Source organism: Phymastichus coffea, unplaced genomic scaffold, assembly GCF_024137745.1.
Source record: "Phymastichus coffea isolate CEN01 unplaced genomic scaffold, Cenicafe_Pcof_1.1 PCOF00031, whole genome shotgun sequence".
Taxonomy (NCBI): domain Eukaryota; kingdom Metazoa; phylum Arthropoda; class Insecta; order Hymenoptera; family Eulophidae; genus Phymastichus; species Phymastichus coffea.
This window is the reverse complement of record NW_026706842.1, coordinates 2519572-2542051: the sequence shown is the minus strand read 5'-3', so window position 1 is coordinate 2542051 and position 22480 is coordinate 2519572. Positions and strand designations below refer to the sequence as shown.

At 44.5% G+C, this 22480-nt stretch overlaps 1 protein-coding gene across 7 annotated transcripts in view; it reads right to left on the bottom strand.

Annotated features, from left to right (window-relative positions):
• LOC131663193 (neurobeachin) overlaps positions 1-22480 on the bottom strand; it is a 133012-nt gene that overhangs the window by 33074 nt on the left and 77458 nt on the right. For all 7 annotated transcript variants that reach the window (XM_058933400.1, XM_058933402.1, XM_058933401.1 and 4 more), the window contains 7 exons: positions 21462-21663; positions 21047-21379; positions 20805-20931; positions 20623-20731; positions 20372-20547; positions 20009-20283; positions 19790-19926 (listed from right to left, as the gene is read on the bottom strand). In XM_058933400.1, coding sequence (XP_058789383.1) covers positions 19790-19926; positions 20009-20283; positions 20372-20547; positions 20623-20731; positions 20805-20931; positions 21047-21379; positions 21462-21663 — 1359 coding nt within the window. The remainder of the gene's footprint in view (positions 1-19789; positions 19927-20008; positions 20284-20371; positions 20548-20622; positions 20732-20804; positions 20932-21046; positions 21380-21461; positions 21664-22480) is intronic.

Below are 22480 nucleotides of genomic sequence, written 5' to 3'. Positions count from 1 at the left end.
CTACCACGGCGAAATATTTGATGACATAATATTTTTAATTTCAAAAAGAATCGGCAAAGTTGTTTGAGCCAGAAATTTGCAACAAAGTTGGAAAACTAACACTATTGCGTTTTGTAAATACTCTGAAAGCTATAGATAAAGTTGCGTTTTCCTTGGTTAGCTTTTTATCTTTTTCAGTAGAACAAAAAGTTTGATAATTATTTTGAAGCAGTGCAATTTTTATTGTCTTCTATGTAATGTTTTGGTATTATCGAAATGCATACTTTGAAAAAGCCTTGCCCGCCGTCAGCCAATTTTTACAACAAAATATCCGATGATATGACGTTCGCTTAATTTAACGTCTATTATTTCTTCTAAGTCTGTCCATATAAGAATTCTTTCTTTTTATGCACTACCTTTTACAACGTCAAATTTAATACTACGAGATTTGTATAAATTATTTAAAAACGCAGTTTTTTCAACTATATGCTCACGGTAATTTTTAGGAACAGCTTTTTTGCCAGCAGTACAACGTATGCAATTTGTATTGTATTTCTTTTATCTCGATAAAAAACCGCTTGTACTTAAGAATGATCTTTTTTTATTAGTTTGTCGTTTTGTTTAATTTCATACTCGTGCATTTAGCGAGGAACATGAATTTCTTTAAAACTGCCATGTACAGTTAACATTACAATACAGAAATTACCAGAAGTATCGTTGTATTGTATACAATAACATAATTGTTCATATTAATACACGTTAAATTTGTATAAATAAATAAAAAAAATTTTATTTCATAAAAAAATGGAAACTAAAGTGAAAAAAGATTATCCTTGTTCCGATGATTTTCATTCCAGTAATTTTTCATACCTTTTGTAATGATAAATGATACCCTCTTGTGACTTTTCGTCGTCATTTTCGTTAAACTTTTTGGTCGTGGAGGAGACCCTATGTGTACACGAGACGGGCGATGCGCTGAGCTTTGTTCTTTCCCGCACGACTCTGAAGAGCAGAAGGCTGATGAGCGCGGAACACAGGTATTCGGCCGTCTAAATTGCAACGACGTGCGAGCCTTCGTGGCTCTCGGTCCGGTTTCCATTTCGAGACATTTAATTTGCTTACAGTATGTGAGAGGCAACCCCGCTCAAGAGAGCTTGCATTCTCTCCGAACGAGAGATTGCGCAGAACAGTTGGAGGAGCGAACGGAAAAAGATATTCATTGGACGGCTCTCGGTCCGTAAGAGCGGTCCCGGGGGTCGAGGGCGCGACAGCAGTGTAGCAGTAGCGCTAACGCAGTTTCGGCGGGACGCATTTTTCAAAACGAGCCACGAGCCACGAGCCACGAGCCACGCGCCACTGTCACAAATTGAGACAAACGAGCGCGCCTCGGTCCACTGGCCCTCCCCATCCGAAGATTGAACAATCACATCAGCAAGCGAGGCAGCGCTAGCGCTCGTCTGGCAGCGCTTTAATCTGGCATTAAACGCGAGTTTCCAAGCTAAACGATTCGCAGCCTTGATAACTGTCCACTTTACGCACGAAGAATGGCGGGCGCGCTTAGCATTCGGAGTCAAACTGCGACGTCGAGACGACTGGGCATTCCGCGTTGCGCTTGTCCCGATGCCAAGTTGCATTGCACGCGTCCGGCAGCATAATGGCTTTCTCATGGAGCCGACGGTAATCGTGCAATCGTGCGCGTGCACGACATCGTGTTCAGACGACTTCAGCAGACGAGCATTTTACACACATTCAACTCGCTATTCCTCTCGCGACTCACTCCACTATCAATTATTCTAATGAAATTGCTTGTACGAAGCTTATATCGTTGCAGTTTCGACTCGAACATTAAATGGAAGGCACGTCAAGTTTCATTATTTTGTGGAGTGTCGCACAAAGGGTCGCTTGCTTAATGGAAATGATAATGAAAACGGGTTAAAAGCGGGCCAACGTCTGAAAGCTTTTCTCCCTCCTTTACGTATATTCCACTGACAAATCACTACTGTTCTCTATCAGTGGAGTTCAAATAGCTCACCCCACCTATCAGTTACAAATTACCAGCCAAAGGTGTGTTTATTTTTAGGTATAATCTCCGTGATCTGTGATCGCGCAAGTGTCCTCACCAAATTCACAAAAAAAATTTTCTTCCTCATTTCAATAAACGTCAGTTGGTTATTTTCAGAAATTCATCAACTATTTCGAGAATTTGAGAAAAAAACCTGCTAGGCGCGTATTTCTATAAGAGCAGCTATTATTAGAATATAGCTCGAATTCTTCGGCAGACAATAGGCACGATTTTTAAATGAAACAACATTATGATATTATTTCAGTTTTTAACAAAGCTTATTTCTAACATTGAAAAATCATATTCGATCGAAAAATCGTGAAATCGTCAAGTAAACAAGATGAAGCTTCGAAAAAGAAAGGAAATAAAAATATAAATGTCGCCGTTTAGGGTATACAATGAGGCAGGCGCCAATTGTTTGTTTATCTAGTCCCGACACACGAAGGCATCGAGTGCTTTCGATTCGGAATCTAAATTTGATTAGTTTCATCCGGGGGAGTAGGACGAGATTTATGGGCCACGGGCCAGGGAAAGCCCGAGGGAGTCAAGTTTTTCGGCGCTCGTCGGGAAAGAAGAACAAGCCGAAATGAAAGAGCCGTGCGCGCTGCGGCGCCGGCGCAAGTAAATATATAACGCGCGACATTCGTCTGAGCGCTATTTTTGACTTGTCTAAAAAAGGGAGCATCAGGATGGATGCATCCTTTGGCTCTGAGTTATCGTCTCGCGCGTCCTCGGCGATCACACTGGTTTTTTTTTTCTTTTCATATGCCGCCCGGAGGCAATCTCGGCTCGCTTCTCTCTCCCTCTCTCCCTCTCTCCCTCTCTCCCTCTCTCCCTCTCTTTCCCTCTGTCTGCCTAAACTTTTATTTTAACACCGTGCACTTCCGAATCGACGACGATGGCCACGGCTGGGTCGATAACTTCTTCGACTTTTTTCCGATCGTTTTTTCCTCGTTCACTCGAGCTCGAGTAGCCTGCTTTTTTGTCGATGCCGACAAGTTATTAGCTTATCAAACCATTATTAGCTGGCTCATAAAAGTGACTAACGCGCGAAATATCCTGCACTCTATATTTTAATCTTTCACCCGCAACACGATACTTGACGTATGCGTAGAGCGCTATACACTTTTGTGTCCGTAGAAACTAATAGATTGGATTGGACATCGATCGAAGATTTCAGTTCGGTAATGCAATTGTTGAACATATATCCCAGCAGAGCCCGTTTTGATTCTAACGTATGTTACTATTTGGACATTGCGCGGTTTTGCTCTTCGCAAGCTAGGCTTTAAATCCGCAACGGTGCCCTAAGTATATCGTTTGTTTACACTCGTATAACTTCAAAGAGGAAGGCAACCCGCGTGATGCGGATATTTTGATGTTCCGACGCCCAAGTGTGACTCGCATAAAAACTACACTACGCTGATTCAAACATAATCAATTACTCGCGATGGCGGCAATTAAGTAGCGCGCCCGCCCCTCGCGCCAAGCCTTATTTATGGAGAACGAGCAGTTTTGCTGCTATCGCTTTTTGCACGCTTCAACTGGACGAAAGTTAACGTTTTATAGAATTATTCAATTTGGAAATTGAAGAGGAAGCTCCGAAAATTATGCGATTCTCGATACAAAGCCGTAAATGCAAAACGTCCATTCAAAATATTATTTCCGTTATGATGAAATCGAAAAACATTATGTCACAACAATAATTGACCAAAATAACCCGTGGAAGTGGAACTAGACACAATAGCAATAATAATACTCAGGAAGACAGCGTGCGGCCGAGACCACCAATATAGTAAGCCCGAGAGCATCGTCTCTCTGACTTGGCTTTATATTTTTTACCTGTTTTCGGCTGCCTCGGCTCGGGCGCCCGGCTTCGAAATTAATTATGCGAAATTCAGGATCGTGCATCAACTCACCTGAAACAAGAAGAGACGTCGAGGCATAAAGTTTCGTCGATTTAGTCGCGCGATCGTGAGAACCTTAGCAAAACCAGTGCCATCTACGACTTTATGGGAACGACATTTCGTTTATTTTTTTTCTTTCCTCGTCTCTATGTTAGTTCGCATAACGTGCGCTTGCTTAATTACGACTCACCGCTGCTGTTGCTGCTCAAATGTCAAAAATCTCAAGCCATTATGAATTTTTCATTTCTTCAGCTGCGTATCCCATTATGGTAATAATGTCAAATTATTTCAAATTTATACGCGGATCCCACGGTGTTTAATCGTACATTTACAGCAACGCGCGACCTATACAATGTATCCACCGGACTAATCGCTTAATTATTTTTATGTCGTTTTCGCGCAGCACACCACTGCGTCTCATGTTCCTTATTGTAAGCTTCATTTGTAACAAGATTCGCTATTAAATCTCCATTCCTGAGAAAGCGATCCGAAAAATTCAAATCCACGCAATATTCAGTCCTCGTCTGCCAAGTTCGGGAAATCCATGGTCGAATATTCAAATAGCAGTCGACGCTCTGTACGCGAGTAAAGTGTTGAAATAATTGACGAATCTCAACACGAAAAGCTTGTTGTTCTCGGCAACGAACGCTCGTGACGAATGCCCGTCACGCTTCACATAATGAGCGTTCAAAATAGTTTCACACTTGACGACAAGCATTAAAATAGAATTTCAAATGGGCCCGAATGTTCGATATGTCGATAAACTCTAAAATACTCCGTGGCATTTGCTTAGCGTGGTGCATCCAGAGATAAACCTTTTCGAGCTTAGATGTTCGACTTAACTTGGCATAAATCACTTGTTTTTCGGGCGCAATAAGCTTGTAAGCCTAGGCGCACATTTAAAACCGGATTACCAATGTTAGGACAAACTCGATAGAGCAAAGAGTTGAGCCTTGACAAATCCTGAGAAGTACGTTCGACAAGACAAAAACTAAGCGCCAATTGGCGACATTGTGAAATCCGAACAAAAGCCAGCTTGGATCGCGAGCCTGAAAATTGCCGTAAGCTTCCCGTAGCGGTCGTACTTCTCGGAAGCCAAAGCCCGCAGACGCGAACACGTAAGCGGGAATAAGAAAGAGGACAAAACGAGAGAGACTCCGTGGTGCGGGAAGAAGGGCGCGCGTCAAGCAGAAATCCGCGGCTTGCGCCAGGTAACCGAATACAGTCGCGCACGATCACGGGGGCAGCCGATCTCGTATCGCGTTTCGCGTTATTCAAATGCCAACAATGCCATTAAAGGATTTCCCTGGCCGCTAATCCTTTGGGCCGGGAGAAGGCGCGCGCGCGCGCGCGCCGCACGGCAGTCGCAACAATACGCCGCCAGCGCCCCGAGCTTTTGTTCTTCCAGCGATCGTCCCGAGATACACATGCCTACGCGTAGCCCTTTGATTTCTGCAGTTTGCTGCCGATCCAGCCTGTTTCTCCGTCACGCGTCTGCGACTACGCGCACTTCTCGGGGCTTTATTTCTTCTTCGACCGCCTCCGCCACGCGTTGTGCACTCGCGCGCACGAGATTTCGTCCAAGCACGTTTTCGCGGTGAGACGACATTCGAGCGTGAACTCGTGAGAAAGTGCCGCAGTGCAGGATCAAATGTCGACGATTACGTGCATCAACAGCGTGAATCACGTCTAATCAAGCAAGTGTCGCGCCAGTCGTAGATAAGTGTGATCGTTCAGTTGGCATTTTTAGCACCCCCGACACACGGCCTACAAGCGGCAGCTACGAGACATCAGCATTGCTGGGTCGTTAGTGCCGCGCGGACGCACACTAGCTGTTCATTTCTCGGACATCAGCCGAGTGCTGCCGCGCTGCCTATGGGAAAAAAGCAAGTCGAAAGATGGGGTGGATGAAGTCATCACCCGTCCCACTCGCTCGGAAACAATCACATTACGCGCTCGGCAGTGCACTGTCTTGCCAGCCGCCCCATCTCCGCCAACCTGTTCCGCGATCTACTCTCCCCCGCCTAGCGCACCTAATGTAATGATTCCTTATTTATTTAGCCGGCAAGGCCTTCGACAATCAAAGCACGCTCCGAGCGCCCGCGGATGATTCGATCAATGCTCAACGACCGTTCGAGCACAATTAATGCCGAAGACGCGCCGCTTTAATTGTGCACGCCACCTCGTCGTCTTTGCCGATCGGAGCTTCGTAGGCTTCTTCCCGTACATTGTAGTACGATAGAAACTCGACGCACACCCGGCTAGTATATACATTCTCGAGAGATAACATCGATTTGTGCCTGCAGTTTCCATTTATCGAACTATTAGAGCGAGTACAAGAAGCAGCATATCGAATGGGTCCCGCGGGGGACAATGTAAAACATGTCCCGGCCGGCATTCACACATACAAGGGGAAAGAGTGCAATATGAACTGGGAGATGCAACCGGTGTGGCAGGACCGCGATGCCGCGATCTGACGGGCGAGGCAACCCAACGTACTGACAGACTGTGCACATTTTGTACAAGGTAGGGACAATAGCCGCTTGCCGCCGTGGCGCGCAGCACAACACGTGTCGATTATAGTTCCTCGGGCGCACTGGCACAGGTCCTTCCATTCGGAAGACGGGTCTCCAAATAAAAATGTATTTTCAACGAAACTGACGGCGGACTATTAATATTGTCGGAGGATGACGTGCCCACGAAATAGGGAGCTCTGAATCCGCAATAACTTCCAGGCCGGCGCGTCCGAGTCAAGGGTCATTGAGCGTCGGCATTATAAATGCATTAAGAAAGGAGGAGCACGCTGGGAGACGTGGAGGAGGGTGGCAGGTGGCGCCAATTTAACGGGCCGACGGCCATGACGGATGCGCGCGTGCGCTCTCGTTACACGCGCTCGGTTGGCTGGGCAGCCGATGTCACGGGGCTTGTTTTATATATAGATATATCCGCGCGGCAAAGGGCGCCGAGCCCCCTTTGCTCTCTATTCCAGAAGAGCAGCACTAATCAAGCAGATTTGTGCTTCATCTTGAGACTCCCTTTCGCGCAGCTCATGGGATACTCGTACGCGGTGTCAAGAGCTGGATCAGTTCTTCCACTCTACGCTGGCTCCTATGTGCACGCGCGTGTGCTGTTACAGCCTGTGCCTCGCCGACAGATATCGCCTTTCTCGCCTTTCTCGCGGCACTCAGTCACCTGCTTCCATCTTTGCCTTCATTGTTATCTCGAGCTTAATATGCGTTAACCTCGCTTTTTAGCTCATTCACAACTGTACGCAGAGTCTATATTCTCGCGCGAATTGCTCGGCTAAAACAAAACGCCAAGCAAATCAGCGGCATTGCCGTTGATCGATGCCCTCACTTTTATCAGCTCTGTATTAATTAGTAAACCTAATTGATCAGATTCGTCAATCGAATTAATTTACTGCTTCGCCGCTTGTCGTCATTCAAATGAACTCATTATTCATTCCGTCAGCGAGGTTCAAGGCAAACAAATAAGAAGAAAAAACTCGCAAATTTTTTCATTATACATGACGTATGGGCATTCTCATGCGTGGCGAACGAAAGAGACGAGGAAAACGTGAAAAAAGCCCGGCCGCCTTCGTCACCTTTGTCCTTTAGTATGGCCGGCGCGGCGCCGACAAGCGCGGAATGGAGTCGCGCTCGAGTGAATTATAACGAGCCCGCGAGCGCAATCGTGCAAACAGTGTTGGTGTAATATACATCGCCGGAGACTCGCGTGCGCCTTATCTGCGACAGCGAGCTGCGGTTACAGCAACGCTCACTGTTCCGTTTGAACCTCGCGTCACGTGAATTATATATAAAACTGACAGCAAAAACGTCCGGTCAGTTTAGAAGAGGTGCAAGGAGAATCAGAGCGAATTTGATAATGTGGTGAATAATGGCTGAGGGCGTGGATCTTCGTCGCCCAGGTGGATACTTTTTCGGGCACACACGTGGGCCAAGAGAGAGAGAGAGAGAGAGAGAGAGAGAGAAAGTGAGAGACAAATGTTCGCTGAAAGCCACGAAGAGAACGTGGCGCGCGTGCCTCATTAGAACTAATGAGTAATGAGTCGATGATTAAAGGAGGCGGTCTGGGGGCGGAGACGCCGCCTTGATGTTTGCCGGTGCATGGGAATGCCTCGCCTAACCTTTGCCAAGCCTTATTCGACTGCACACACGCACCCAGTGCTTTCTATTCCTTTCGCACTTGCTTCTTCTTTATACCTATACAAGTGTATCTCTCTTGAGCACGGAGCATCTCGCGCGCGCGCGCGCGCGACGTTCTTTTGTTTAAAGCCTCTGCTCGTATAAACCTCTTTATGGCTTTATGACTCTTGCTCCTTTTTTCGCCGCTCGAGCGCGAATGAAATATCCCGCAAGCTCGCTTTCTTTTTGTCTTTTAAATCCTGTAAACGTAGTATCTAATTCATCGTAAATTTGTTTTATCCTCGTATAAACCCATCACTTTTGCCCGAGCGAGATCGCCATGTTTTTTTTTTTTTTTTTTTTTTTTCATCGTGCACGTATGGTCGTCGCAAGAACGAGAGCTCCTTTTTGTTCGGCGAGTTTTATGGATCCTCGTTAAAAATAGCTTCGGCAAACGCACGCAAGCGCACAAAGTTGCACCGCGATGCTCCCGAGCTCGAGGCGTTGATTCGGCGCTTAAATAATCACGCGGTCGCTTTGAAGCCGAGTACTTTCATCTGATTAGGTCGTTAAGCTAGCTAATTTCATGCAATAAAAGAGTTGTGCTTCAACTCAACAAACAACTAAAATAAGAAAAATATGAGTACGTGCATGAGACGATGATGATGCCTCGACATCTGGCAGCGTGTTCCCTCCCTCGCTCTCGCTCTCTCTCTCTCTCTCTCTCTACTTTGTTTGCTCGTGTCAAAAGCATGTATGAGCATTGAATTCACTACTGCCTGAATCTATATTCACAAATTTACGAAACTTTGGCACTCACCTTTGTAAGAGCATTGTTGCGCCAAGAACACAAAAAACAATAATAATAACAATACGATAGGTGGTGTATTCAGTGTTTGACCGAAAGAATATATATAGAAGAGTGTGATGGCGCCAGTGCGGGCCGGGTTAAAATGACCATACCGGCGGGACTGCGAGCACGAGCGACAAGTTCACTGTTGTTCTCGCAGTCGTGTCTGCATCCTTCCAACAATGACTCTTTCTATTAAGTGCCCACCTGTCAATTGTTAACTCCCACTTGTTTGTCCGCGTACATTTCAAATGTCAGTGTGGCGATGAGACAGGTCGTTTGTCTTAATTATCGCATGAATCATTGCAAAGAGCCACACTGAGCAGTTTTACAGTTTTCAAGATGGATTTACGTAGACACGCTTGGTATAAAAGAGTCTAGTTACCAATCGATTGATAAATAACGAAGTGGCCGATAATCGGATTAGCCATTGTATGCAGTCTAATAACGACAAGTCTCTTGAAAAGAATGTGTAAAAAAAGAAGCAAGGCAAAAGACTGGTACACGTATCCCGCTGAGCGCGGCGGCGTCTGTCCCGCTCTCAGCACGAGTGCATCGAGTATAGGTATACGAACCGCCTCCCCCCCCCCTCCCCCTCTCTCACAGAAGTGAAATGCACCGGAAAACAAGAGGTCAATCCCCATCTATATATATATGGTATCTGTTGTCGATGAGCAGAAGAGAAAAAAAGCACCGACGGATTTACCTACGTTTTCCCGAAAGGGTAATCCGATCCTCCGTTCCTTTCGTTATACGATCAGCAGCGGCTGTTTGTGGGAGCATACGCGTTCCAAGCTATAAGGCCCCGTTTCTCCCTCGATTCTCATTCGCCTTTCCGTCATCTTCTCAGCGAGCTGCTCCTGCTGTTGCTGTCGCACGCGCGCACGGATGCACACTGTTCAGATAGGAGACGGAGATAAGACTCCCGGCTATATACCAAGCAGGTATACACCTAGCCCGAAAACGAATACCCCTCTTTTTCTTTTTTTTATTCCTCTTTCTTTTCATCGAAATTTCACATTTTTTTCTATCTCACGAACTTTGATTGTGATTAAGAGGATGATAATTGAAAATTACTTTATTTTCCACACACTAATCGTCAAGCATCGGTACATGACAAATCGATTCGTCAAGAACTTATTTATCGGTGAAAAACAATCAAAGAGGAAACCAATAAGAGTAACAGCTATATACCAATTCGATTTTACGATATTGACATTCGGTTTATAATTATACATAAAATGTGAGAAACTACACGCTCTTAAAAATAACGAGTCTTGGAACATAAATGACTATGGATAATAGCTTGGACCGGTAAAACACTATTTTACTCTAAACGTTAATGAGAGGTATTCCAGTTTACGCGTCATTTCTGATCATTTCCCTAAATTCAATCGTAAATAAAATTTTAACGGCTAAATCCAGCTTTTCTGCTAGTTGTAACTGTGACATGGGCACGCGATATCATTTCCAAATTTATTACCCAATGATCACTGGAGAAAGGCTCCCCCAAAGCAATTAATTTTATTGCTTGTTCTGTGGCGTCGATATGCATCTGTACTCAGTGAGTTAAGTCTGTCATTCATACATGAATTGATTTTTAAATAAATATTTGGACGCTTGCATTGCCAATTAGAGCTACTATATATTGTATTACTGTTTGTAGAACTCAAGAGATGACGGGGAGAGCGAAGAAATGCCTATTAAAAAATCAAGAGGGAGGGAGAGAGCGCGGGGCCTGCGGCCAAAGGAAGCAAGAGAGCGAACTTGAGAAATGAAATATAAATGATGATGGAGAGAGGGAAGGGGGAGGAGGGAGGGAGTGAGGGACCGGGTAGGAGAAAAAAGGCGAAGGATCCTGAAAAGTCTGAAAGCCCGGTGGACCAGGTGACTGCGGCGCCTCGTGGCGTATCCATCTTCCCTCGGAGGAGAGGGAGGGAATGAAAGGACGATATTGTGGATGCGCGCGCATGCGATCTGCATCGGCTCGTCTCGCATACATGCATGCCTGCATCCAGGCTCGCGTGCGCTTAATTTATCGAGGGCTTTCTCATAACTCCGAATCTGCAGTGCAGCTAGCTGTCACTGGCTTATCTTTGACCGGTCCTCCGGACAGACGGCTCTCGGGGACATTTTTCCATAAAATTTGTGCGGCGATCGCTATCTGCGCGCGGTTCGGTCCACCATACGAGTGGCCGTCTGTCAGCGTTACTCGCAATTAGCGACGACAGGATCCGACTGTACGCACGCGTGAGGCAGCTACCTGGGATTGAGACCGCAGGCTAGCGACGTTCGTTGGCTGTGGCCCATCCGAGGCCAACTGCTCAATTGGCCATCGCGCCCGTTTATAGGAAGACTTTAAGTGCGCTCTGTTGGGGCGTCGTCAAACTTACACTCCGAGTGAGAATGGCGAAACGACAGGAGGCAAAAAAAGGAAGCAGCTGGCTTCCTAGAACGACCATTGACGATCCGCAAAGCTCGTACGCAAAAAGCTCCGCGGGCGAAGATCGTCGCGCAGGCGCGTTATCTGCGTAATATACCGCTCACCAGTATATCACAGCCGAGCAGTGGACGTTTATGGGCTCGATCCTTTGCCTCAACGCGACCGAGCCTGATCTTCGCTCCGATATTCCCGGCTCTGCAGCTCGTCGCTCTCGCTTTTGTCCATCTCTTTTGTTTTATACGCAGATTCCTTTGAAACGCCTCGCATATCTGCATCGCCACGCGCTCTACACCTCGGCAGAATAAAAAAAATTTTAAATTGCTAAATAAACGCGGCACTTATTGCATTCTGCGTTGCTCGCGATTTATCCCTGTGCTACCATGTCGCGCCAACGCATTATTAGTAATCGACGAATTTTCACGCTGTTTATGCGACAAGTCAAGCATCCGTTCTTTACGACCCCTATCAAACATTAAACTGCTCTCTTGAATACCATTGGATTTACCTTGTTTTTTTCTTTTCTTGCATCTTGACTAACAAAATACCTCGAGAGAGGGCAAAAACCGGTACTATTTCATATTTACGGCTTTCATGGCTTCCTTCGTGCCTCGTAAAAATGCCCCAAATACACTAAATTTTTACAAATATACCGATTGATTCGAATACCGAGTATAATCATTTTCACTCCAATAGAGATAAATTATACGATGATACGAGACAGATAGGATGGATAGTAAACAAAACTTTATTATATGCATGTAGCTTACTCTAGATCAAGTATGTACGTGTCCTGCTGATTCGCATGCATGCAACTCATCTCGAACACGTGGATTCTCGTTAAAAAAAACAAACGTGTATTTTTTCGTTGGTTTCGGGACTTGTAAAGATTTTAAATGAATTTTTGATGGTGGCGCACGTGGATAATGTGCCGTTGGCAAGGCTATTGTATTGCGTGCACGCCTGTCAACGACGCGTTTAATTCACAGAGCCAAAGTATACGGAAGTAGTTGTCAGGGTAACAATGACCAAACTCGGGGTCTTTTCGTATTTAGTTTCACATACATGAAAAATGTTGTGAATAGTAATGGCTTATATCACGTTTAACGGGCTGAGTAGACAAAGACACCTATTGGTCCTTTATTTCAATGTAGTTTGCAGAAATTAAAAAAAAGTCCAACTACTTTTTGAACGCTGTGTGCTTCACAACTAAAAACAAAACATCACGATCTTTTCATATCCCTCGATCAATTACTGCACTTTTCAATGAGATGCACTATTTTGTTGAGTATTAACATTGTCAATCGCGAGCTTCGCCCAGGTGCTGTGGAAACGAGTTTCGAGCAAATGGATGAGGGGTCGGCTATCCGAAAAGTAAGGAAGTTAAGGTCAGTGGCAGAGGATGATTTTGAGTTGGTGACCGATGATTGCATAGCGCCGAATGTATGCGTATATCTGACGGGGCATCGGACTCGCGTATAGCAATACGCGGCACGTCGGCGTCTGTGGCCGCGGGGGGCGCCGGCGCCAGCGCGTAAACTGCCTGCGTTATGGGACTGAAGGCCCACACCGCGCGCGACCGAGAGCGCATCTCTCTCCTTTCGCTCGTATAACCGAGCATCTTTTAATCTCCGCGCACTTTCTTTCTCGGGCAAATTTTTATTGCTGTAAACTGTTGGCGCTGCCTGTGAAATTTCTAGGATCCCGTCAACATTGCGCGCACAGAGGCTTTGACATTTGGCAAATGGTCGTTTAGAAATCGTTATCGAGAAGAGTTAGCGCAAATTCAGCGCTCAAGGCCTGAAGGTGTTATCAAGAGCCACGACGGAGTTGGCAGTGCGAGCCTTTGTTTCGAGGCATTCGGCCGCGAGGATCGGCGCTGCCGAGCAATGACAAATGATGGTCCCGGCGCTCGGTCTATCTGCGCCCGAATCGTCACGATGACCGCGACGCAGCGGCGTTGTTATGCGAGTCACACGACGATCAAGAGAAAGAGACGGGAACTAAGGGAAAGAAAGAATGCCAGTGATAGAAGGCAAAGCGGCATGCGACGCGGTTTCGCGCGCGCGACCAGCACCGAGAGAAAGATCTCGATGTCTGAATCGCGCTTGGGAATGGAATTCTCGCGTGGACGTGAGCTCGACGCGTGTATAATTCTTGGCTTTCCTGGAAGGACGCGAGTGCAAGCCGCTTTATGGAAATGAGCTCGCGCCATGCGCCATGAGAATACCGGGCGCGCGCGTTAAATGTCCTTGTTTTATCGACAATCAAGAACAAACGGCCATTGCCGCGCGTCCCTCCTCGTGCTTTCCGTGCTTTTCTCACTAGTTGTTCACGGAGCGGCACAAAACTCGAGCGTGCAAGCTCTCGGGCGCGATAAAGATGCTAACACGCCAATAAGCTTGAGCATTTGAATGCTGCGCGTGTCGGTCCATTAAAAAGAACGATCAATTTGTCGCGACCGTTCGCAGTAGCGCGTCGAGTGAAGGCACGCACGACAAGCATCCACCTACGGAGTCGCGTCCAAGTAGCTCATCGCTCTGTATACAGGGCCAACGCACTTGGGCAAGCGAGGCGCAGACAAGGCGGCGATGCAAGACAAGGCATGGCGAGGCGAGCATGCTGCACGCCCGAGCGTGCGTTCGTGTGTTCGCGCGGGTGTGTTCCACCGGAGGAAGGTATAATTGAATGTTTTGTATAATTAACCTGCTCCATAACTCAGCGCGCACGGTGCGCCGCAGCAGCCTCGGGCCGCCGAGAACCAGTGCCGACATATATACAGCAATAATCTATACGCGCATTTTCCTCCTTTTTTTCCCCTTCGGTTCTTTCTATCACACTGCATTACGTTTGTGGGCCATTTAACTGCTGTGCCCGACCTGTACAATCAGTTACTCAACTAAACTTCCATCGACGACGTATCAAAGCTACGCTGCAATGCGGCAGGTGCATTGGAACGGGAAAAACAAGAAAATTCGAACGAAGTCCGAGATTTAGCGCGAGGCACACGATGTATGGCTAGATCGCGTGTGGCCGGCACGTAATGCGTGTAAAACGGAGAAACGGAGTCGAAAAGTGCAACTCCTCCCACAGGTCGGAACCAACTCAACAAGCGGATAATCGCTCTCAAGAACTTCTAACACATGTTTCTTCCTTTTTGCAATGCATACTGTATGATTAGCCCGCGGAGCCTCGGAAAGCGCGGCGCATGAGACTCGCATCGTTCTCGAATGGCTACACGGAATCTCAGGATGGTTCCGCCGACGCGGAGAGAGTGGTGAGCGGCGGTACGGGTCCAAACAGCGAGCCGTGTCATCGAGCTGATGAAACTGTCAAAAATTATTAAACCTAGCCCCGATGACTCAGTGTCACGCTTGATTAAAGAATTAACATGTCTTTCTCTGGTGAGCACAGCTCGGCCAGGTGTATACGGTAGTTGGCAGCATTCCTCAGCGAGAAAGATGAGTCTCGGCCGTAGGATAAAAAACAGGGAGAGAGTAGGCGTGAGCCGGTCGATTATACGCATAGCCACAGAACGTCAAGCGAGCTCGAGCGCCGATGATGGATATCGTAGGCAATTGTCTCTCTCTCTCTCTCTCTCTCTCTCTCTCTCTGGCGCGCGCGCGCCGCTGTCCGTCTATCGAGAGCTGTCGGCAGGTGCGCACGTGCGTCTGATTCCCATAAGGATCTCGCCTCCGGCTAAGCTTTCGTTCCTTCTGTTTGCTCTTTTCTTCTCCTGCTGCGGTTTTGCACGCATGCGTGGCAGCTACATTCAATCGGCTGACTGGCTGGCGTTGGAGGCCTTGATTGACTTGACTTGACCAGGCCCGCGCGCATCTACATATCGTGGCTATGAGCGTTCCAGTTCGAATGATTCATTCGACGCATCGCAGATAAGCCGCTCGATAAGAATGCCTTGACGGGTCATTGGCAACTGTATTAATTATCATCGATACAATATGACCTTGGCGCCATCGATGATCTTAAGACAATGGGAAAGCTGAAGGAAAGCGCAATCCAAAGCATACACGAGTAGAAGAGGAGAGGAGCAGAGAAAGAGAGAGAGAGAGAGAGCGAGAGAGAGAGAGAGAGAGAGAGAGAGAGAGAGAGAGAGAGAGAGAGAGAGAGAGAGAGCCCAAAAAAGAAGACTGCGAAAAAAGTAGAGTGAATTTATAGGCGTGGCAGAGGTGGCTCGAGCGCGGACTCTCGAGGTAGGAGCGCGCGTGACTGATGCTGCCCACCTGTGGATTCATTCACTAATCTCCTCGCTAAGCAAACAGCCGAGCGCACCCCGTCATTATCGCTGACGGCGTAAGTAGCGCCGCCGCCATACGCGCCGCACTCTCTCTCTCTCTCTCTCTCTAGACTATATATATATACCTGCATAGCATGCGAGGCCGATATTTATTGCGCGCACCCAATCTTCCACGCAATTTCGCCAGCTTTCTTCTCCTTCGTGTGCGCTTGGCACCTCCTTCCTCCTCTGCATCTTGGGTTTTTCTGATAGGTAGCCGCGGCTTGAAGAGTCCAAGGGAGAGCGAGAGAGAGTGAGAGGTGGGGAGGCTCGCGTGCACCGCGCGGCCGCTTTTGAAAATCAATCGCTGCGCGCAGCAGCTTCAATCGAACGCAGCCACCGGCATATTTATTGCGTATAGCGTGAACGTTTCGACTCGGATTGGGAGAGCAGCCGTTACGCGCAGTTTTCCACGGACGCAAACTATCACTTATAAGTGGAGGACAATTATTCACGGAGCGTTGCAATTCTCGGACGCGTGCATAAATCGTGCGCGCGCGCGCGCGCCTGTGTGCCTGTGTGTAGAGTGGGCCTCGGAGCGGGCGCGAGAGCGAAGAAAGGGCTGCAGTTCTCGCACGGACGCGCATACGTATGACGGAGTGCCGGCAAGATTGCCAGACCACCGGCGTTATGTCCGCGCTAATAGCAGTGATTACCCTGCCTTGTCGAGTGCCGTAACGGAGAGCGAAACGCCTCCTTATCCTCCTCCTTCTTCTTCAATTGATGGATGTTTACCCAAAGCGCGATAGCATCTTGCAGCGCGGGCAGCGCTTCGCGCAACCGATAATCGATTTTCAGCAATTTTCGCCAATTTTACGAGACGCTTGTTACCATCGCTTTCAGTCGCACGGATGAACGAGCGACGAGGTGCGCCGACGTTTACACAGATATTATACTGATTTTCAATGGTCCCAGTTATGAGGTCACTTTCAATTTATATTACATGCCAACGACAGAGCAATTTTATCAATGTAAGTGAAAACTTGATTTGCGCACCAGAGACAATCGTTAATATTCATTTTCAATGTATTAGAACGTGACAATACATTTAAATAATTTATTGTTTGATTAATGATACGTTGTTACGTTATGAGGCGAATCTGATTGAAAATCAAGTTTCCATCCTTTCAACCTACGTTCTATAACGATAGAGATGTCCAGAGAACCATTATTGCAAATAAAAAAATTATATTAACGAGAAGTGCAGCGTGCATCTAACATCATAAATCAAGGGAAATGAATAATGTTAGAGAATGATCATCAATTAGTCGGCTGCTACAACTCGCGTCGATCCAACTCGCGCGCTGCCTCCATCATTTCAATTCATTACGTCTAAGTTTTTATCTATTTAATTACTTTTGTAAAGAGCTGCATTCAATTTGAACACACAAAACACTTGAGGTTTGTTGGTTGTTAGATGGACTATCAACTAATACGATGGCGATATAGAAAAGTACAAAGTACCCAAAAACATGGTTCACTAATCGTGAAAAATGTTAATGGAAAGCATATTCCGAGAAGAAAAAAACGAGAGAAACGTATTTCTGTAGCCGATATTAATGCTCCTCTTAAACAATCAATAACTCAACAGCCTTAATCGCATAGTGAGTGCGTTTATACCCTTCCATCTATAAGCTGTATATGCATATAGGTGGATGCCAACCTGCGCGAGAGAGGAGGTTCGTGTAAACGATAAATCACGATAAATATGTTTGCCTGGACCATTATAAACGAGAAAAGAAGCAGATCTAGAGAGGCAGAGAGAAACTGCATGCATTACGCTAAGTTTGTATGCACGCGTAAAAGAATGGAGGATAGAAGAAAGACAAAAATTAGATTCGATCGAATCGTAAGAAAAAAAAGACAGTTGATGCAGGAAAACAAATAGAGAACGAGAAGAGGGATCGAAAAAAGAAAGATAGACTCATAGGTGTGTCTGTGTGTGCATTCGCTGGCACCTCGGGCTACTGCTTTCCTCTTCGTATCCTCTTACGTGCACGAGTATTACGATCGCTTAAGTCCAGTACCGGGCGGACGGTGATCCATCGCTGCAAATTCTACGAAGCCACTCGTTGAGCCTCGAGGCCCTCAACTCGCCTCCTGATTCTCTTCGACTAATGAGTCTCATAAAAATAAGTGCAAACTGTACTCTAAATAAACACTCCTCTAAATTGGCTACGATGTATTTGATTCTTTGCTCATTTTCTTCTCATACATTTTTCATTATTTATTTTAATTACTGGTTACACTTGTCATCTCTTTCTCTTTCTTTTCACATTGCCATCATCGTGTAAATACATAATGTTTCTTTGTAATCTATATGCCAAGTAGTTTTATATCAGAATGCTTGGAGAAACTTTATAGATGAAAAGTATACTTATACCAGGTCGTCGTAAAGTTATGGTGATTAATTAACAGGACGGAGGAAACGAGATTGTTAAGCAACAATAACGTTGCTTTGAATTAGAATAAACGGTATTAGATTTAGACCAGATAAATACAAGCGCAGAAAAAAAATTGAATGCTTATGACATTCTTATAATGCTTCGGAAGGAGGATCTTACAAATAGAAATGTAATATACAGAATGGCAGAGGTATGGTATTTAGAGAGGAAAATAGAAGAACAAGGCAGAGGCAGTAAAAAAAGAGTGAAAAGAAAGACGTAAAGAGAGGGGGAGTGAGAAAGATAGTTTAGGCATCATATAGCAAAGAATGAAAGGCTGCGGGGGGCTCATCATTGCCGGCCCTCGAAGATCAGAGCCAACATGCAGGGCATATAGGCAGGAAATTTCTACAGGTAGGCACGAGGCCCCATGGGGCCACACTGGCTGTTTGTTTTATACCTTAGTTACACAAACGTGAGATCTACGACCGATATGTGTAACGCTAGTCCTCGTCTGGGATTTGAAACCCAAACCTTCTTGTGACGCTTCATTTTTTCCAGTTCGCAACGACGATGCGCTCTACCAACATCGTATAATTCCGAAATTACTCATGCGTCATCATTCACAATTTTCATCGGAATTTTTCTCTCAAAATCATCGTCACAACAAACTTGTAGAATAGTCTATGTACGTCGAACAGAACGGACAAATCCAATATACCTTTTATGTCGATTTGCAGTTAAAATAATTTAAGCTTTTGCTTTCAAACGATTATTTCGAAGCGAGCTTAACATTGTGCGGTGAACAAATGAGAATCCTCAATCTGATTCTCCCAAATAGAAACAAGACATTACGAAATTCAATAAAACTCTCGGAAACAGAGACTAGATGTCTCCAAACGAGGTACAAAAGTATTAGGGTTGAATCCGAGAAGATAAATTTTTATTAGGATCACGGGAGTGACCGCCCATGGGTGGAAGCTTTCGCCACGTCTCATCATTTATGGATCGCATCGATTCAAATTCCAGGGCCTCGGCACAACAACACGCGCACGACATGCGTGGTGATTAATATTCCGCCGTTATATGCCGCAGCTTCTACATCTTCGCTCTCGTGGTCACTCTCACGTTCATTATCACGCTTTCGAGAATTCAGTGTTGTCACCGGGCATGCCAAGCTAACGGATCTCCGAGAATTCGCGATGTTATCGCCTTCTATGAAAAATTGTAACATTATGCTGCTTTTCAACATTCGATTATTCCCACGAGATTTTTATTAGCTCGATCAAGTCTTTTGATTTGTCTTTTCTGTGACTATCAATTTCATTTATTTATTTTTTTCGATTGTAGAACAATTTCTTCTCGCCCGCTATTAAATGAATATGACTTTATAGTCTGTAGGGCTTCAATTTATAATCGTTTTACATGGCGTTAATTACTACACTACATAAAAAAATTTCTATTTTATAATTGTAAACATGAACTGTTTTCAACAATTTTTTTTTTATAATTCATAGAGTTTATCTTATCTGAAAGAGCTGAAACTAGGCAAAAGTAATTCTTTCAAAGATTGCGCTCTGAAAATAGGTCTCTGGCTGCTTTGCATTCTACTAGTTAAAAATACAGCTGTCATTAAATGAAGACAAATTGCCGTATTGTAAATGCACCTGTAAGATTGCCTACACGATGGCACCAATTTTGTAATAAATGCAAAATATTTTGATAACTTACCTCAGTGTCGATCTTCTTGAACTCTACGTCGTCCTCGTCAACTTCAAAGTACAGCTCTGATGACGTAATTGATATAATTCCAGGAGCAACAATGCCTGGAGCCACGAGTTTCCCTTTAGTGCTGATATTTACTGGACCTAGGAGAATGCAATAATATTGGAATTGAGGATTTGCATTGAGAAATACAAGAGACGGAGGAAAGTGAAAATGCATTCATACCAACGAGGTCAGCGTCGAGATCTCGATCATCGGTTAATAGTTCACTGTCGTCCATGAGATCCGTCGATTGCAATTGCTGTTGGTGTACCCTCGTTGCAGCAAGATGAGCATGAAATTCTTCTCGAGCTTGGAGGATTGCATCCTCAGGGGCACCATGCTCAATGGCAGCCTTTAAGGTCGCTTCCGGATGACTCGAGCCTAAAGGATTGTGTACGAAACGTTTACGTCTGCGTGCATCGTCCTCCCAAGCATCCAGTTTCCAGTACTCGGACAATCTGAAAATTTTTGTCGTAATAGTGACGTTGTTATATAAATAAAAGAAGGAACTTTTTTAACTATAAATGAAAAGTAAAAATAACTTACTTGGCTGCCATAGGATCCATGTAACCCCAAGCACCATGTTTATTCGACAAGATATTTCGAACTTTTTCAAGTAGTCTACTAGCAATGACGTTATCTCTCCTTCTTGCAGCTGTTATTAAATGATCACAAGTCTGTTCTTCTTCTCTTCTGTCAAGTAACGTTTGAGCACACTGACTCTGTAATTATTTTATCAAGACAGTGAAAACAATGTTTATTCTATCGATTGTTACAAATAAATGACCACATTTTACCTCAAAGTCAGCGTGTTTCAGCACATCATCAGCTCGCATTCTATTTAAAATGAATTCTGCTTCGTTTGCCACGCGTACAATATGATCTTTCATCGCATGGGATAAAAGCCTGAAAATATTTGCGAATTATCGATAAATGTATTGCTTTAAAACTTCATTTAGCAATAACAATAGCAGCTCACCTTCCCTCATTTATGAGCTCAATAAACGCAAGTCCTGCGTGTTTTTGAAGAGAGTTTTGCCATTCTTGGGAGCATAAAAGCATAACAAGCTCGACAACAGAATTACTGTTCTTGAATGTTGTTAAACCTACATAAAAGAATGAATGTTTTCAAAGATATGTTACAGTAAAAACAATAAATGAAATAAAGTATGATTTTAATTTTTGAAAAATCTGTTAATTTAAAGAATAATATCAACTTACCTTTTCCCTCCATGAGGAGCTCTTGGCCATGTGAACCAACAAGCGTTTTGGATAGGAAAGGTGCAAAGTCAACCATGATTTCGCGAAGCAATGGACAAACCGAGCCAAGAGCCATCTCTAACTTTTGCGTTAACGAAGCTTCGCGGGACGGTGTCGGTATTGGTAGATGATCAACGAGACCCTTAATTGGTAAATCATCTGGTCGTGGTGAGGCGACTGTCACCAAGTGATCAGGAACACGAACTACTGAGATCTCCGATGTAGGTTTTTCGCCTCGCTCTGAGTTGAGCATTTCTTGATCTAGCATATTGCCTTCATTGTCAGGAATTTCGCCTACAATGAATTGTTCGCATACTTAAAAAAAAAGATTTTTGTAGAAAACTGAACGTTCTTCGATATTAGCTTTCCTTTTTACCTCGCGAATGGACCATATTCTGAATGTTCCTTGGATCATCGCGAGAATTTGTTACAGCATCTCCGTCTTCGTTTAAATTAACGTCGGTCCAAGCTTCTTCTGACGAATTATGCTTATTTTCATTATCAGTCGTTATTTCTGATGGACTCGGATCAGCTGTTGCATTATTCCGGTGCATTACATCTTCACTTGAATCATTGCTCTGAAAGAATTTCCGATATTCTCGTGGAATCATTAGGATTTTCATAAAAAAATTCATTAGTTGTCGTATACGTTCTCGTTAATGTCAAAGTTCGATCATTGCGTTTGTATATTTGTATACTTTGGTTGATTATTATTATATTATAAATTTCTATTCATGAACTGTAATAAAAATTATTTGAACGACATAATTACTTTTCTTAATGAAGTTTATAGGACTCAAATGAAAAGGTTGAAAGCTATTGAATTGTTACATATTTAACGATGGCTTTTCAAATTTTATAATCATAGACTTGGTTATGGGTGATAAATTCTAGTGCATGTTAAATTTAGTTAGAGTATAAATGGCCCCATGTAATATTTAAGAGCTGTACACAAGATATTTATTAACAGTGAATTACACATCCCCAGTCAAATATAAATAGTTATTGTTGAATTGGGAATAAAATTTAATATTTAATATATAAAAAAATGTTAATTGGTCTAGCTAATTGTCACTGGTCTTCGCTAGTTTTGTACAATACTAGTCACGGAATAAACTAATCACTGACAAATAATTTTTGAATTTATTCCCTTATTACAAACTTTCGTGTAAATTGTTGTCAAATTGAAAACGATTTAGATTATAATTTTTCAGAAGTTTTCTCTAACAAAAGAAAAACTGAAAGTTTAATGAATAACAAATAATAATGTAGTTCTTTAAAATTGATATTGAATTTGTATTAAATACGGAATTTCTTACGATAGTACAATTACATGTTTTGTATACTATAATATCTACTGACACAAATATATTTACTTTTATTACACGCGATACA